The sequence below is a fragment of the Catharus ustulatus genome, chromosome 17 (assembly GCF_009819885.2).
Source record: "Catharus ustulatus isolate bCatUst1 chromosome 17, bCatUst1.pri.v2, whole genome shotgun sequence".
NCBI lineage: Eukaryota > Metazoa > Chordata > Aves > Passeriformes > Turdidae > Catharus > Catharus ustulatus.
The window spans coordinates 1,366,764-1,379,806 of record NC_046237.1 but is presented as its reverse complement, the minus strand read 5'-3'; the positions used below and the strand labels follow the sequence as shown (position 1 = coordinate 1,379,806).

Below are 13,043 nucleotides of genomic sequence, written 5' to 3'. Positions count from 1 at the left end.
CAAAACCCTGAGCTCTGCAGGACCTGAGACCCTGCACAAAGTGTGGGGTAACGTCCCTGCAGAGTGTGATTGATGTCCCTGCACATTTGGGGTGATGTTCCTGCACATTTGGGCTGATGTCCCTGCACATTTGGGGTGATGTCCCTGCACATTTGGGCTGATGTCCCTGCACAGTGTAACTGATGTCCCTGCACATTTGGGGTGATGTCCCTGCACAGTGTGACTGATGTCCCTGCACATTTGGGGTGATGTCCCTGCACAGTGTGGGTGATGTCCCTGCACATTTGGGGTGATGTCCCTGCACAGTGTGAGCTGATGTCCCTGCACAGTGAGGGGTGATGTCCCTGCACAGTGTGGCTGATGTCCCTGCACAGTGTCCCTGCACATTTGGGGTGATGTCCCTGCACATTTGGGGTGATGTCCCTGCACATTTGGGCTGATGTCCCTGCACAGTGTGGCTGATGTCCCTGCACATTTGGGCTGATGTCCCTGCACATTTGGGCTGATGTCCCTGCACAGTGTGGGGTGATGTCCCTGCACAGTGTGGCTGATGTCCCTGCACAGTGTGACTGATGTCCCTGCACAGTGTGACTGATGTCCCTGCACAGTGTGGCTGATGTCCCTGCACATTTGGGCTGATGTCCCTGCACATTTGGGCTGATGTCCCTGCACAGTGCCACCAGCCTGGCTCATCCTCAGTGCTGACTTGCTCTGACTCTTTGCAAGGAGTGACTTGGGCCAGGGCACAAGCAGCAGTGAATTAGAAAAGTGTGAGTTTGCAATCATTCCCTGTGATCAGCCCTGCCAGGGGAGTCTAGTCAAAGATTCCCAAATTGTGGTGTGGTTTGGTTGGTTTGGTCTCTTAATGATGAATGACTTCATCAGCCATGAATGAGCCGAGTCAAATGTAGGACAAATAGTGAGACTCATGAATGACTCCTGTGACATTTGCAGTGTCTCGGTGGGTGCTGGTTTATTTAGGTGGTTCCTGAGTTTCTTTGGAAAGAGTGAGAATGACTAAAAGAAGGGGGAACCACTTCCTAACTATGGGGGTCAGTGGTGAAAGTTTTGTGGCCGTTAAACCTCCCTGGGCTCAGCTCTGTCATTACCAGAGGCAGTGTCAGCTCTTGGCTATGATCTGGCTCCAGGAGACCCCACAGGCACAGGGCTGGGGGATGATCAGACCCTGCTTTCCCTCTGTGGTCAGACACCTCCCAGTCCTGTCCAGCCCCCTGTGGGCTCCCAGGGCAGCCCAGGAGGCAGCAGGGCTGGTCTGGAGTGTCCCTGGCTGGGGCTTGGGGCTCAGGGGAGTGCCCCAGTCCGAGTCCCTGCAGATGGGGTCATTAAACTCTGTGCAAATTGGTGTTTGCAAAGGCTGGGATAGTCTGGGCACACCAGGCTTTGGGCAGATCCAGGCTTAAATCAGAATTGAGGCAGATATGAGGGGAGCCTTTAGCAGCTGCATTTTTGAATTGTAGTTTGGATGGTGGATCTTTTTGCTTAGAATTGTATTACATTTTCTCTTACCTGATTTTTTCTGCACCCTTGTTCATTTGCTTTGAGCAGGGTGCTGTCTCCTTCCTTGGAAAGGAGTCCAAGGCTCCAGCAGCTAGACTAATTTATAGCTAGGTAGGCTCTTCTGAGGTCATCCTGCAGCTTCAGACCCTCAAATAACTTGGTGGTGTTGTAAGATATGTTTCCTTTTTTTTTTTAATGCCATTGATTTTTATACAAATTTTTCCTCAGGACAATTTTTATAGGCTATTATAAAGCACAAAACTAGTGCTGTGTCTGTTTTAGAAATGAGCATCTCTGGCCCCTTCGTTCTGTACTTGGTTACACTGCACAGCTCCTCAAAACTAATCCAAATTTAGATCAAGATTATGGCTTCAGAGAGTTTCAGGCTGTTCAGATAACAGTCTTGGTTTAGATGCTCCTCCAGTCTGTCATGCACAAACACATCTCTGCTCTCAGACCTGCTGAGCACCAGTGTCTGTGCAGGGGCTGCCAGAGCCTCTGCCACGGGGACATTCTGGGGCAGCACCCTGGCAAACAACCCAAATAACCCAAATAACCCTGGCTAATAATCCAAATAACCCAAATAACCCTGGCAAATAACCCTGGCAAATAACCCAAATAACCCTGGCAAATAACCCAGCCCGTAGTGCCAGTGAGGCTGGAGGCAGTGCCTGAGCTGAACCTGGCTGAGCTGAACCTGGCTGAGCTGAGCCTGGCTGAGCTGAGCCTGCCTGAGCTGAACCTGCCTGAGCTGAACCTGCCTGAGCAGAGCTGAACCTGCCTGAGCTGAGTCTGCCTGAGCTGAGTCTGGCTGAGCTGAGCCTGCCTGATCTGAGCCTGCCTGATCTGAGCCTGGCTGAGCTGAGCCTGGCTGAGCTGAACCTGCCTGAACGGAGCCTGGCTGAACGGAGCCTGGCTGAGCTGAGCCTGGCTGAGCTGAGCTGAACCTGGCTGAGCTGAGCCTGCTGAGCTGAGCCTGCCTGAGCTGAACCTGCCTGATCTGAACCTGCTGAGCTGAGCTGAGCTGAGCCTGGCTGAGCTGAGCCTGTGGATGAAGGGCTGGCAAAGAGCAGCTCCCCCAGCCCTGGGTGGCACTGGGCTCTCAGGAGCTCTGTCCCCAGCACAGCCCAGCTCTCTGACACTCCTGGGGACTCCCTGGCTGTGGCAGAAGTGCTCTGGCAGAGCGGTGAGTGAGGAAATTCATTTTCTTGTCTTTGGAGAAGAGCGCGGCCATCGCGGCCGGCCAGATGGAATTTGTTGTGATAGCAAAACAAGTTCTATGGAAACCATTGTGAGCCTGAGCGAGGCTGCCCAGGAGAGTTGGGGAAAGCCTCTTTTGTTTGTTGTGCTTGGCATGGCTCTGCTCTGGATGAAGATGCTTTAATTTTGTGGGGAGACCCAAGAGAGCATTCCTGTTTTTCCATACCAGAACGCCTTCCAAGCTGGCACCGGCGTCCCCTCTTTCCAGCTGCTCCTTTCCAAGCACACTGTGCCTCCTAAAGATAGTCCTTACAGTGGCTGGGGCTGGTGGAAAACATGAAGCCTGCATGGATTAGCACAGGAATTCATTTGGGCTGACGAATTGGGTTTCCCTCTATAAACAGCAGTTGTGTTTTCATCCTCTGGACAGCACAGGCAGCTCCACGTCCTGCAGCTCTGCCCAGCCTTGTCCAGCCCAGCTGGGAGCACAGCACAGCCTCTGCTGGGGATGGACAGCAGCCCATGTCCATGGTGTTTGCAGATATCCCCTCTCACAGGCTTTTTCCAGCCCTTACAAGAGGTGCTGGGGATATTTTGTTGGGTTTTTCTTCTCCAGTTTATTTTTCTTTCCAGGTAAAAAGGAAATTAAAGTAGTCCCTTCTCCCTGTGACCTTACAAGCAGCCCACAATGTATTTTCTTTTCTGCTTTGTTTAATTTGGAGTGTGATGTACAGGAGCTGGGGGTTCTCTAGAGAGGATTTTTCCTCCCTTTTTGCCCCCAGGGTCCTGCAGAGCATCACTGCCCCCAGGGCCACCCTACCAGCCAGGGCAGCACCCCCAGCACTGCCCCCAGCACCCTTCCCTGTCACTTGGGCTTGCTTTCATTGCTTATTTAGTAAATACAATGGTGAGGGGTTATTGATCACCCCACAGTGCTCCTGGGTGCTCAGGGGGGAGATGTGAAGGCAATTTAATGATCAGGCTGCACTTAGTGGTGGTTTGTATTTACCTGACTGTTCAGTGATTTTATCCATGTCCCTGGGTAACTGAGCATGGAATTGGAGTTGTTGTGGATGAAAATGGGGGATTTGGTGTTCAGCTGTCAAATGGAAGACTTGTTCAGGTAGAAAAGTTTAACTTTACCTAATGACCATGTTTTCACATATAAAATTTAAAATCTAAAATTTTATTTCTTGGAAATAAGTCTCAGCAAGCCCCCACCTCCTCCTAGCACTGCAGCCTTCCCTGCCCTGTCAGGGCACTCTAATCCTCTTTCTAAATCATAGATAGCATTGAATTTCCCATCACAAGGTGGGATTTAAAAAAACCGACTGCAAAAACCCCAGAAAAGCAGAAAGTGCATAGCAGTGCTGTAATGGTTTGCAGTTTTATTGATGAGTAGAGACTTGTGCAGTTCCCAGTCCCCACTGGGTGAGTGCAGGGGAGTTTGTTCCCACTCCCACCAGGGTGAGGAGGGGGTGCCCAAGGGGAGCCCTGGGTGCTCTCAGGACTTTCCTGTCCAAGCAGACTCTGCCAGGGGTTTGCAGCTGGAGCACACGAGGCCCAGCAGGTTTCCAAAAGGCAAACAGCTGGATGCAGATGGCATTCTTGAATTAAGAAAAGAAAAGCCCAAAGCAGTTGCTCTCTGGCCCCTTCCCATGCTGGGCAGAGTGGGCACCTCACATCACTGGGAGAAAAAGAAAAGAAAACAGCTGGGGGTGTTTCTGGGCACCTGGAATAAGAGAGGGGACAGTCCCCTCCTGAGGCACAGGAATTGCCTCTCCTTTGGCAGAAGCTGCAGCCCTGTCTCTCCTGAGGGTCATCCCACCCTCAGCCAGGGTCAGCAGGGATCAAACCCTTAGAGACTGCTCACCCTGTGTGCTCAGTGTGCTGATTTCCAGCGCAGAGATCAGCTGGGGTGAGTGTAGTGTTGGTGAGTGATGCTTGAGGGGTGTCACAGTGCTGTGAGGGCACCCAGGGAAAGCCCCATGTGTGCCCTGTGTCACCCAGCCCAGCACAGCACAGCACAGCACACTGCCACAGGAGTGAGTGCTGACCTGGCCATGAGACAGAGCCCAGCCCTGCCCCTGGGGCTCTCCTGAGGCCTCTGCTTGCTGTCAGTTCAAAACAAGAAGTTTTCCATTCTGGGATGTTCCTCTGCCCTCTCCAGCACCCACTGCAGCATGAACTTGTTCTGAAGGCACCAAGGCTTAACCCCCCTTCAGCTGGAGCAAGGGCTGTTCCCTCAGGCCATCCCAAAGGACACTGCCTTAGACCATCCCAAAGGCTGTTCCATTCCCTTAGACCATCCCAAAGGCTGTTCCATCCCTTTAGACCATCCCAAAGGCTGTTCCATTCCTTTAGACCATCCCAAAGGCTGCTCCATTCCTTTTAGACCATCCCAAAGGCTGTTTCATCCCTTTAGACCATCCCAAAGGCTGCTCCATTCCTTTTAGACCATCCCAAAGGTTGATCCATTCCCTTTGCCCATCCCAAAGGATGTTCCATTTCCTTTGCCCATCCCAAAGGCTGTTCCATTCCCTTTTCCCATCCCAAAGGCTGTTCCATTCCCTTTACCCATCCCAAAGGCTGCTCCATTCCCTTTGCCCACCCCAAAGGCTGTTCCATCCCCTTTGCCCATCCCCAGGACACCCCCAGTCCTGCAGGACATCTCTGTGACATTCCCATTCTGTCCTGTCTGAGCAGATGTTGGGCACGGCTGTGCCACCTCCTGAGGGTGATGTGTGCTTGTCCCTGGTGTATTTGCTGCTGGAATCGTGGCTGGCTGTCCAACCCCAGTGGCTCAGTGGGGACTGAGCTGCCAAAGCCCCGTTAGGATTTTGGGAAGGTGTCCCTGCTGCTGGTGGCTCTGTGTGTGTACCCAGGGCGTTTCACTCCTGCCAGCCCTGCCCAGGAGCACTTTGGGACCTGCCCCTTGTGCTGCTGTGTGCTCCAGCTGCCCTGGCTGGCTCCTCTCTGTGGCACAAACACTGCTCCCATTGAATCCACATTCCCCACTGCTGCTGCATGTGTGCTGTGCTCCGATGAGATCATGTCCAACGTAAGCAAGTTTTATCTTTATTTCAGGCACGAGGGTGTTTTATCATGCTGTGGTTCCAAGGCTGCTGTTGTGAGGTTGGAATTGTCCCAGGAAGTGTAGCAGGGCATGGTTAAATGCAGAGTAATGGGTTCAATATGAGGCACAGACACGGAGCTCTGAGCTGGCTGTGCAGGCTTGTGTTTAAAGAATGTGGTTACACAGCTGGGGAGAGCTTGGGGGAGATCAGGATGGGCTTGCCAGGTAGCCCAGACCTTGCAGTGTGCCCCTGGGACAGGATCCTGCACACAGCCCCCAGACCTCACAGCTGGAAAACTGGGGATGGCTCAGCACGAAATCCTGGGAAGGATTCCCTGGGGCAGTCTCTTTGGGTGGTGGTTCCCACATCTTGATCTGGGATTGGGATATCTGAAATAATTGAGGCAGATCTGGAAATAATTGAGGGCTAATTTCTGAACAAATGTAGGTTATTGCTGTTGTGGTGAGGTTGGGAATTGCCCAGTATGGACTGCACTTCAGCTAAAGGTGAACTCCACTGGACATGGAGCAGCTCATTCTATTTCTGGGAATTGAGAGCCCTTCTTTTCTCTTTCCTTTCTCCTTTTCCTTTTCTTTCATCTTCTCTTTATATTAAGAACAAAAGTTTTCTCATTCACGCCATTGATTCAGATTGAAAGTTTGAAGGCTTTGGATGATGCAGATAACATCTTTCTTGTTCTCTCAAGCTGTTTGCTGTCAGATGTTCCTGGCCTTCTTGAGGCAAGATGTAGAAGCAGTTAGAGTATCTGCTCCCTGTGGTGTTTTGTACTCCTTTTTCCAGTTATCCGTGTCTCTTATAATTAGGTCTGTCTTGTGGTCTCTGATTTATACACATGCCCCATAGTATTATATAGTATTTTTATTAGTACATTATTTTATGGTAGAAACCCCAGCACTCTGTTGTGGCAGATGCTGCTTTGACTCCAAAGTTTAAAAAAAGCAGCTCCTCCCTCAGAGGAGTTCCAGTCAAAGTGCAGGATAAGAGCAAGCAGCTGGATGTGGGCAGACACACAGGATCTTGTATGTGGCACCTCCTTGACGTTATGAGATGTGAATTGTAACACTCTGTCAGTAACCAGTTAAATATTTCATGGTCTGGATGCTTTCCAGCTGACTTGGGAGCAGCCACTGCAGCCCCCAAGTGCTGGGCTCAGCTGCCAGGACCTGCAGAGCTGCTCCCATCTCTGCCCCTGGCTTTGGAGGCAGCTCCCAAAGAGGGGAAGAATCTTCCCCCAAATATTGATTTGTGGAAGGATGTGGAGGCGTAATAGAAAATTAATCTGTGTGTTAAAGTGATTTTGTGTGTTCCCCTGCTCAGTTCTGCTGCCCATAGTGCTCCTGGAGATCAAGCAGATGGGAACAAAAGCCTTGTGCAGGCTGGCTGGGCTGGGGCTGTTTGTACATTGGAATTACAAGCAGAGGCACGTTTGATGTCTGGCCAGAGGGGAGCTGGGTTGGCTTGGCAGAATTGCTCACAGGGCACTTGTGCATCCTCCCCTTACCTTAGGACAGGGATTTTCTGCTGTTTGAGAGGCAGGCTCAGGATTCAGGGCAGAGATGTCAGGAGGGAAAGCTGCTTTGTGGAAATCCGGGGTTCTGCAGAGTCCTCAGGCCTTCAAAGGGGACACTGCAGAGTGAAGACACAGCACAAGATCAGATGTCAGAGAATCAGAGCCAGTGAATAGTTTTGTGGATTAATGGACATAAGCACTAGAGCTCAAGGGAGGGAAACAGATTCCATTATTGACTGTTCATCCCCTGCAAAACTGCCTAAAGGGAAGGCTAATATGGTTTGTTTTCCCTTAATTAAATATTTGTTAAATGGTTTGTTTCCCCTCAATTAAATATTTGTTCTGGTTGTTCCTTTGTGACAGAAATAAAAAAGCAGCAGCATTGCCTATCTTGTACTTTCAGCTAATCCTGAACGTGCTGTAACAGTTCTTCTGTCCTCCCCCAATTATTTCCTGTAAAAAATTGCTTTCTCGCATCCATTCTCCTTTCTCTGCTTTTGAATCACTTTGCTGAATGACTCACCCTGCCCCAGTAAATAGGTTAGCTGGAGGAGCATGATGAAACTGCCCAGTGACATGTGCATGAGGAGTTGTTTGTGTGCAGTTGCTGTTTCAGAGGTGTTGTGCTATCCAATCCCAATTTCATCAGGTTTGAAACCACGAGGTGCTGCTGGAGGGAAAAGTCATCACCAGCCCCCTTTGGTGGTGCTGGTTTTGATCTAAAAGAAATATGTCTTAACACCCCACTGGCAGTGCTTATCTCAGCAGTTCTGGATCCAATCCATCAGGGCCAAAGCGTGCACAATGAACCAGGCACGAGCACAGCTCAGCCCTGAGCTCTGCAGCAGCTGCAGGATCAAACCAGGAGTTAGCAGGGACAAAGTGAGGACTCCTGCCTTCAGTCCATCAGCCTAATACTTCTGTATGGGTTTAGCCAAGTAATGTGGTTTATAAAATGAGCTCCATCCCCTTCTGGTATAAGTTTTTGTGTATTTATTTATGATGTGCTCATTCTGCTCGGAATGTTTTACTCGGTCTCGTTGCATGTAAACTAAAGCTAAATACAAACTTCATCTTTTCTCAGTAACTCTCTAACTATCAACCAGAGAGAGCCAACTCCATGACTCAAACACGTGTCCCTTCCCTGCAGCTGCAGCCAAAACTCTCTGGCATCAGAGTGCTGCAGAATGAAAGTCATATCTAAATATATGTGAGCAGAAAGAAAGTCAGTTAAAAAAAGACTTTGTTATGGAAAGCTACTACAAACCAAATCCACGGTGGCCTGGAGTTCCTCATCACACCCAGGCTGCTCCAGTTTTCCACTTTCAAGGTACTGTTCCCAAAGCAGCTGCTGACACTGGTGAGGAGCTGCACACAGCCAGCCCAGCTTCCCTGCAGCCCTCTCTGCCTCCTGTGTGGTGATGAGAGACTCAGGGCTGTCCTGACAGAGCTCAGGGTATTTATCACCATCCCAGCACACAGGAATACAGCAGCTTTTGTGCCGTGCTCATGCAGTTCTGGCAGTGATGTGCAGAGCCAGTCCTAGGTCAGGTCACCAGGGAGGGACCTGGGCAGTGCCTGGCCCCAGCTGCACCCTGAGCACCATCCCTGCCTTTGGTTTCAGTGTCTGCAGTGCTCAGAAAAAGGTGCAGGAGGCATTTAGAGAAACAGAAACACCCCAGTTTGCTGGGCTGCCTCTCCCAGCTCTGCTCCAAGGGTCTGACACAGCCCCTCTGAGCTCAGCTCAGGGAGTCTGAGCCTGCACAAGAGCTCCAGGGCTGCCCATTTCTGCAGCCTGGTGGGGCAGCAGAAAAAGGACCTGAAATTGTTCCTGAAGGTGCCCCTTTCTTCCTGCAGTCCATGTGTAGGCAGGCTTGTACCTCAGAATTGTTTGGTGAAAAAAAGTGATGACTAAATACTGAAATCCATCAGCAAACAGGAAATCACACTCTGGAGCAAAACCTGCTTTTTGTCTTGCTGCTGCAGCCAACAGCCCAGGATAGAAACCCAGCTCGTGTGTGGTGTGCATGTGTGTCCTGCAAATGTCACACAAAGCCACTGCTGGGGCATGGAAAATGCCTTCAACACTTAACCCACTGACTCCCAGGACATTCAAACAGGGCTCAAATGGATTAAATATCTGAAAGCACCACAACTGCCCCCATCAGCCTCTGGACTCTTCCCTTCAGCAGCTCTTTCTGCAGGAGAAATTGTCATTTGTGCTCGAGTGGGCTCAGATCTGATGTTTCACCTAAGACTTTGAAACATCCCTGCAGGGACTCTTGGGGGTTCTTGCTCTCTACTGGAGCCACACAGAGCAGAGTGGATCTGCTGCAGGTGTAGCTTGTTGTGTGGAGCTCCCCATTCTCTCAGGCTGTTCTCCATCCTCTCAGGCTGTTCTGAAGCAGAGTGGATGTGCTGCAGGGTGTAGCTCATTCTCTGCAGCTCCCCACCCTCTCAGGCTGTTCTGAAGCAGAGTGGATGTGCTGTAGGATGCAGCTCATTCTCTGGAGCTCCCCATCCTCTCAGCCTGTTCTCCATCCTCTCAGGCTGTTCTGGAGCAGAGGGATTTGCTGCAGGGTGTAGCTCATTCTCTGCAGCTCCCCATCCCTTAGCTGAGCACGGATTTTTTGGAGTTCATGAGCCTGACTCCCAGGCCCTGTGCATTTTTCAGCCCAAAGCAGATCTGGAGCAGCTCTGCCCTTCAGGGATGCCCTGGCCATGTGGAGGATGATGACAGATCTCCAGCCCTGCATCCCTCAGGTCTCAGTTTTTCCTGCCAGCTCTGAGGCCGTGCTGCTGCAGTGGCTGTTGATCTTTTCTGGAAGTACAGTGACAATAATGAAAGTGCTCAGAGAATCCTCAGCGTTTCTGAGGTGGTGTCACAGACAGATTTGTGTTTTGAGTACTTCCTTCCTGCCAGTTTTGATCTGCAGTGCGTTTAGGGCATTGCATCTTTTTTAGCAGAAATGCTATCTTTATTTTGTGCTCTTTTCTTGCAGCCACACCCAGCTTCCTGTTAAACATTTTGGGCAGGACAGTACCAAAGATTGTTTGATTTTTGCACCTCACTCTGGCACTGTACTGAAATTTAAGGGAAGGATATTTAAATGTCACGAGTGCAATCCATTCCTGTAAATCCAGAGCAGTTCAGATATTGATTTCAGTTGGGATGGGCTTCAGCCAAAAATATGCATTTTATTTAGATTCTGTTTTCCATCAGATATCTGTATGGTGTTGCTAAATGCATGGAAAGATGCCAGTGGGTTTGGAGTCTGTTCTCTTACAGCAAAAATGCATCCTGGGACTGGAGGTGCCCCTTGCTTTGAGGTCAGCACCTCTTCCAAGGGTTTGCTTAATGAAGGAGAGGAGCTGATTGCAGCTGGGCTGGAGGTGCTGGGAGGTTTCACAGCTCACACAGACTCCAGGGTTACAGGCAGGACGAGACAGAAAAGCTGCAGGGGGCATCTCCTGGCATTATTTCAGTGAGGAGAAACCCTGGTTTGGATGTGCAGTTAGACTTTACAGCTGAGAACATCTCAGTGATTGTATGCCCCAATTTAAAAAAAAAAAATCCTTAAATTGCTGTTGATTTCTGAACAAGCCCAGGACTTTCCCCAGCACAGTTTGTTGGGTTTGTGCCTGAGGCACCCAAATTGGCATTTCCCAGTCAAGGAGCTGCTGTGCCCTCGTGTGCACAAGCTGATTTTCCAGGATGCAGAATATAAAATAGGAATATAAAATAGGAATATAAAATAGGAATATAAAATAGGAATATGAAATAGGAATATAAAATAGGCTGTGTCCTGAGTGGGAGGTGCCAGCCTGTGATACGTGGCTGCCCCATCCTTGGGAGCCAAGGAAAATACTTCTTTGCTATATATAGTCACCTGAAATGGAGCAGCAAAAACACTTCTGACTCTTGCACTCAGAACTTAGGTTTTGAGAAGCACTTTTTGCTCCTTAATATTGAAACTCCTTCTCTTTTCTTTTATTTCCACATGGTTTTGCAGGAACGCCAAACGCTTTCACGGTGAACTCAAATCTAAAAATATTAAGAAATATAAAAAAAAAGAAGGCAGAGAATTTTAAATACTGCCCTTTCCTGAGGAAAATAATTCACCTTCTTTGCATTTGAAGCAAAGACTGTAACTTCCATCATTTCTTTGCCCAGATCTTTCCTGTTCTGTGGAGTTAAGGCAAAGTTTGATTTTCACAGCCACTGTGCTTGGATCTCTCCATTAAAAGGGACTGGCTTTGGATCTGCCAGAAATGTGTTGGCTCTTGCTTGGCACTGGGGTGAGGTAAAGTGAATTTTGCAGAAGGCAGTGACTGAGTGACAAATCACAGACCCCCTGTGCCTCAGATTGAATTAACAGCTTCTCACCTTTGTCACCAATTTGTGAGTGCATGTTTTTGAATATTCATTTTTAGATAATATCAGTTGAGACAAAAAGGGGGAAAATATTAAATCTAGTGCTGGATCTGAGCAAACAGAAATGTCAGTGGTTAAGTTCTGCCTTGTGTGTTGTATATGCTGAAATGTCCTTTTATTAAATTTTGCCAACCCAATGAAAGAGTAGCTGAAAGCTGTAACACTTGGCCATGCAACATAGGTCAAAGGTTACCTTTTCTTCTCAAAAATGGTTTTGCAAATCTTTTTCAGAGCTGATAGATACACACCTTAGCTGGATACAAAACATTATATGAAAAAGAATGACTGTGATCTTTGATCCAAGCAATCAAAAAGAAAGGTAATTGGTATTTTTTTGCCTTTTCTCCAGCTGTGGTGTTTCTCTTAACCTTTATTTATTTATTTTTTTCAATTAAAAAAGTCATGCCCCTTTTTATTTGGCGTAGAGGTTTAAATATTTGATTTATTTAATTAATTTATTTATTTTTTTCATTCTTTTTCTTCCCCACTTGTGTAGCACAGAGGTGGGCAGGGAAGGAGAGGTGGGGCTGTGCATGCTGGCTGGAGCATCTGGAGGGTCCCATCCTCCCCAGGCAGGGCAGGGAGCTCTGGGGACACCCAGGGGCAGCTCTGGGGACACCCAGGGACAGCTCTGGGGACACCCAGGGGCAGCTCTGGGGACACTCTGCACCTCCAGGGGCAGCTCTGGGGACACTCAGGGACAGCTCTGGGGACACTCTGCCACCCCCAGGGGCAGCTCCTCGCCATCCTGCCTGCCCAGGGCTTGGCTCTGCACAGAATTCCCCCTGGGCATGGCAGGATGGGGGACTGCAGGGAGAGCCCCTGGGGCTGAGCTTGGCCTCTCTGAGAGCCCCTCCTGCTACAGAATCCCCTTGGGGTCACTGGGGCTGTGACACATCCCTGGTGTCCCTGGGTCTGTGGGATTGTCCCCAGGGGTCACTGGGGCTGTGACACGTCCCTGGTGTCCCTGGGGTCTGTGAGATTGTCCCCAGGGGTCACTGGGGCTGTGACACGTCCCTGGTGTCCCTGGGGTCTGTGGGATTGTCCCCAGGGGTCACAGGGGGCTGTGACACATCCCTGGTGTCCCTGGGATCTGTGGGATTGTCCCCAGGGGTCCACTGGGGCTGTGACACATCCCTGGTGTCCCTGGGGTCTGTGGGATTGTCCCCAGGGGTCCCTGGGGCTGTGACACATCCCTGGTGTCCCTGGGGTCTGTGGGATTGTCCCCAGAGGTCAATCCATGGTGTCCCTGTTATCCCTGGGTCCCCTGGGGTGGCACAGG

At 50.0% G+C, this 13,043-nt stretch overlaps 1 protein-coding gene across 1 annotated transcript in view; it reads left to right on the top strand.

The window, feature by feature from the left end:
• Nucleotides 1-12,078, top strand: part of LOC117004462 (nuclear factor of activated T-cells, cytoplasmic 2-like) — a 72,054-nt gene extending 59,976 nt beyond the window's left edge. Inside the window, exon 10 of the mRNA XM_033075238.1 lies at nt 11,993-12,078. Coding sequence (XP_032931129.1) covers nt 11,993-12,036 — 44 coding nt within the window. The 3' untranslated portion in view covers nt 12,037-12,078. The remainder of the gene's footprint in view (nt 1-11,992) is intronic.
• The last annotated feature ends 965 nt before the right edge of the window (nt 12,079-13,043 follow it).